The following is a 4,907-nucleotide window of genomic DNA, read 5'->3' as shown; positions in this document are numbered from 1 at the left end:
TCTGAACTTAGAATTAGAAATCCAGATAAAAGTTTCAAGTGTAGAAATGACTATAGTGTTGGAATTAATGCATCAATGTTAAGTCTTTCAAAATTGTCTCTTAGTTTTTCAAGAAGTCTTTTTAGAATTTCGTAGTACATTTATTTAGTAAATTGTGATACATGTATTTAGTTATTTGTGCAAGACTTTTTGTTTTCTATTTTGAATATTATAAATAGTGATATAGTTGGTGATTGTAATCATCTCAAGTGGCCTTAAGTAGCCTATAATAAACTTGAGTATTCTCTAAGGATATTATTTTCCTTCCATATTTCCTACAAATTGGTATCAAGAGCAGGTTTTCGTTCTTAATCTGGAGTTAGGTGAAGAAAAAAGAATGGCATCCAAAACAAATGAAGGTGCTGATTCTTCAGTTGTTCTTACTCCATTTTTTTATGGAACTGATTTTGAATACTAGAAGATAAGAATGAGAACACATTTGAAAGCTGAAGGTTTGTGGACTATTGTTGCAAATGACTTTGAAGAGCCACAAAACGATGGTGATTTTACAGCAACAGAGATGAAAAATTTTGAGGCTAAGTATCGTCAAGATGCAAAAGCCTTAAGCAAAATCCAAATGGGAGTCTCAAGAGCATATATTTTGCAAAAATTGCTACTTGTGAGACTGCAAACGAAGCTTGGGATTTTCTAGAAACTGAGGTGTATGGTGACGAAAAGGTACACACTATAAATCTTTGAACTTTTAGAAGAGAGTTTTAAAATTTAAAGATGAAAGAATCTGAAAAAATTGATGAATATTGCACAAGAGTCATGAATATTGTTAATGAAATGAGAAATCATAGTGATACAATTTCTGACCAACAAGTTGTGGAAAAGATTCTAATTAGTGTCACAGAAAAGTATGAGTACATCGTTGCTATCACTGAGGAGGCGAAAGATCTTTCTAAGCTTTCCATCAAAGAGCTAGTTGGATCATTTCGTGCACACGAGAAGCGAAGATTTTTTCGTGAAGATCAACCCAAAGAGACGACTTTCCAGTCTAAAATAAATGAGAATTTTCAAAATTTCTCAAAAAAATCATCAGAAGAAAAATCAAAAGTCAAAAAAGAAGCGGGATCATGATGGTTCTTCCAAGAAGGTTGAAGAAAAAGGTGAGAAAAACTCTAGTCTTTTTTGTAAAGTTTGCAAAAAGACTAATCACAATGCAGAAAAATGTTGTCACAAAGGCAAGCCCCAATGTAACTTTTGTAAAAAGTTTGGCCATGTTGAAAAGGATTGTTTGCACAAGAAACGGGAGCAAGCAAATTTTTATGAAAAACATGAGGAAGAAAGGGAAGAAAATCATTTCTTTGCTTCTAAATCTAATGCTTCAACAAAAAGTAATGAATGGTATGTTGATAGTGTTTGTACTAATCACATGACTGGAGATGAAAAGGTTTTCCTCTCAATTAACAATAGCATCACTACTAAAGTGAAGATGGAGAATGAAGCCTTAGTTGATGCGAAAGATAAAGGTACTATTTCGATCAACATGAAAGGATGTGGTAAGCAAATTCATGATGTTCTTTATGTTCCTGACTTGGAAGAAAATTTGCTTAGTGTTGGTCAACTCATGGAAAATGGTTATTCCCTTATGTTTAGAGATAATTATTACAAGATTTATGATAAAGTTGAGCTAAATCAAGTCATTGTTGAAGTAAAGATGATAAAAAGAAACTTCCCTTTGCAATTTCATTACAACGCATTAAAAATGAAATTATAGATGATTCATGGCTTTGGCACAAAAGATTTTGTCACTTGAATTTTCATGGTTTAAAGCTTCTCAAGCAAAAGGACATGGTGCAAGGCCTTCCTGAGATACATATTGAGGTGGATACATGTGAAAGTTGTATAATAGGAAAGCAACACAGGAAGTCTTTTCCAAAAGGGGTGTCTTGGAGAGCTAGTGTATTTTTGGAACTAATTCATAACGACATTTGTGGACCAATGAAAACTCCATCTCTGGGAAGTCAAAGGCATTTTCTAATCTTTATTGATGATTTCTCAAGAATGATTTGGGTTTATTTCTTGAAACAAAAGTCAGAAGCATTTGCTACATTCAAGAAATTTAAAGCCCTTGTTGAGAAGGAAAAAGGTTGCAGCATCAAAATCATTCGCAGTGATCGAGGAGGTGAGTACACAAGTCGAGAATTTGAAGAATATTGCAAAAATGAAGGCATTCAGAAGCAACTTACAGCAGGGTATACTCCTCAACAAAATGGTGTATCTGAAAGAAGAAATAGAACAATTGTTGAAATGGCCAGAACAATGATGAATGAGAAAGGGCTGCCAAAATATTTTTGGGCAGAAGCAGTTATAGCAGTTCACATCCTTAACAGGTGTCCAACAAAGGCACTAAAGGACAAGACACCAGTTGAAGCTTGGAGTGGAATTAAATCTTATGTAAGTCATTTTAAAATTTTTGGGTGTATTTGGTATGCTCATGTACCTGCTGAGAAAAGAACAAAATTGGATGAAAAAAGTCAAAAATTTGTCTTTCTTGGTTATAGTGATGTGACAAAAGGATATAGGCTTCTCTATGTCAAAACTAACAAGTTTGTTGTTAGTAGAGATGTCATTTTTGATGAAAAAACAACATGAAATTGGGAGGATAAAAGATAGAGAATACTGCTATCATATCTTCAAATCAAGAAGAGGATGAGAAAAATGAAGATGTCTCTCAAGGGGGAGAAATCCCAAATTCAGTTAATGAAGAACCGCCTCTAAGAGGAACAAAAATGTTGAGTGACATTTATCAAAGATGTAATTTTGCCGGTGTTGAGCCAGAAAATTATGAAGAAGCAATAAAGCATGATGTTTGGAAGAAAGCCATGGAAGAAGAAATTCGAATGATCGAAAAAAATAATACTTGGGAGCTTGTGGCTATTCCTAGAGAAAGAGAAGTTGTAAGTCTAAAATGGATTTACAAAATCAAACTCAATCAGGAAGGAGATATTCAAAAGCAAAAAGCAAGGTTGTTTGCTAGAGGCTTCATGCAAAAACCAGGTATTGATTTTTATGAAACTTTCTCTCCAATTGCTCGTCCTGAGACAATTAGAACTGTAATTGTTGTTGCTGCACAAAAAAAATGGAAGAGATTTTAACTTGATGTTAAATCAACATTTCTGAATGGAAAACTTGATAAGAGATATATGTTGAGCCACCTCAAGGATTTTTTGTTCAAGGGGGAGAAGAAAAGGTGTATAGACTAAAAAAAAGTTCTTTACGGGCTGAAGCAAGCTCCAAGAGCCTGGTACAATGAAGTTGATACATACTTTCTGAAAAATAATTTTCAGAGAAGTAAAAGTGAAGCCACGTTGTATGTGAAGAAAGAACATGGCAGCATTATCATTGTTTGTCTCTATGTGGATGATTTGCTCTTTACAGGAAATGATGTAAAGATGATGCAAAATTTCAAACAAGATATGATGCAAGCTTATGAAATGAGTGATCTTGGATTGCTAAATTAAATTTTGGGCATTGAAGTTTCTCAAGTGAAAGAAGGAATTTTCATTTCTCAAAAGAAGTATACTAAAAGTATTCTTCACAAATTCAAAATGATGGATTGCAGGTCTGTGGCAATACCATTAGCAGCAAATGAGAAGTTTAGAAAAGATGATGGAGAAAAGAAAGTTAATAGCTCACTTTTTAGGAGTTTGATTGGAAGTTTGCTATATCTTACTTCAACAAGGTCATATATTATGTTTGCTGCTAGTTTATTATCCAGATTCATGCAAAAACCAAGCCAAGTGCATTATGGAGCTGCAAAGCGTGTTCTACGCTACTTGCAAGGAACAATGGATTATGGGATAAAATGTACAAATTTGGTGGAAATTTGAACTTAATTGGTTATTCTGATAGTGAATGGGCTGGAAGTATAGATGACATAAAGAGTACTTCTGGTTATGCTTCTTATTTGGATTAACCATTTGTTCTTGGTTATCAAAAAAGCAAAGTGTTGTTGCTCAATCCACTGCCGAAGCAGAATATGTTTCATCATCCAAGGCTACTTCTCAAGCTGTTTGGCTTAGGAGAATATTTGAAGACATTGGTGAAAAACAAAAAAAAGTGATTGTTCTGTATTGTGATAACAAATCAACAATTACAATTGTCAAGAATCCAGTCAGCCATGAAAGATCAAAGCATATTTCCATCAAGTATCATTTTATCCGAGAAGCACAAGAGAAAGACGAAATTTAGTTGCATTATTGTCAGACAAGAGAACAACTTGCTGACATCTTCACCAAAGCACTTCCTAGAGAAAAATTTTGCTATCTTTGCGAACGCAATGGAGTTATCAAGCAAATGCATTAAGGGGGAGTGTTGGAATTAATTCATCAATGTTTAGTCTTCCAAAATTGTCTCTGAGTTTTTCAAGAAGTCTTTTTAGAATTTCGTAGTACATGTATCTAGTAAATTGTGATACATGTATTTAGTTATTTGTGCAAGACTTTTAGTTTTCTATTTTCACTAATATAAATAGTGATGTAGTTGGTACTTATAATCATCTCAAGTGGCCTTAATTAGCCTATAATAAACTTGAGCATTCTCTAAGGATATTATTTTCCTTCCATATTTCCTACATATAGCCGTAAATCCAAATTGGAAACCGTTTGTAATTTATTTTTTCTATATCACCTCAAACTTAATCCTTTTTCCTCTCTTCTCAATCACTGAGCGTAGATATTATTTATTAGGAAGAAAAGAGCGCTTTAGGGGTGGGGGTGGGGGGTGGGGATTCGTTGGATTTTTGAAAGAAGAGTTTGAATTCTCCTTTGCTCCTTTTCGATGTCAACTGTGAGAGGTATGGGAGATTTATATCTTTACTCTGAAAATCCACAAAATGGGGAAAAGGGAACGGGACGCGG

The 4,907-nt window shown here is 34.0% G+C and overlaps 1 protein-coding gene across 1 annotated transcript; it reads left to right on the top strand.

Annotated features, from left to right (window-relative positions):
* The first annotated feature begins 768 nt into the window (after positions 1 to 768).
* LOC138340658 (uncharacterized) lies at positions 769 to 1,122 on the top strand. The gene has a single exon (XM_069292586.1). It carries the CDS (start codon positions 769 to 771, stop codon positions 1,120 to 1,122), a length of 354 nt encoding a protein of 117 aa, XP_069148687.1.
* The last annotated feature ends 3,785 nt before the right edge of the window (positions 1,123 to 4,907 follow it).

Source organism: Solanum lycopersicum, chromosome 1 (genome assembly GCF_036512215.1).
Source record: "Solanum lycopersicum chromosome 1, SLM_r2.1".
NCBI lineage: Eukaryota > Viridiplantae > Streptophyta > Magnoliopsida > Solanales > Solanaceae > Solanum > Solanum lycopersicum.
This window is presented reverse-complemented; position numbering and strand designations above follow the sequence as displayed.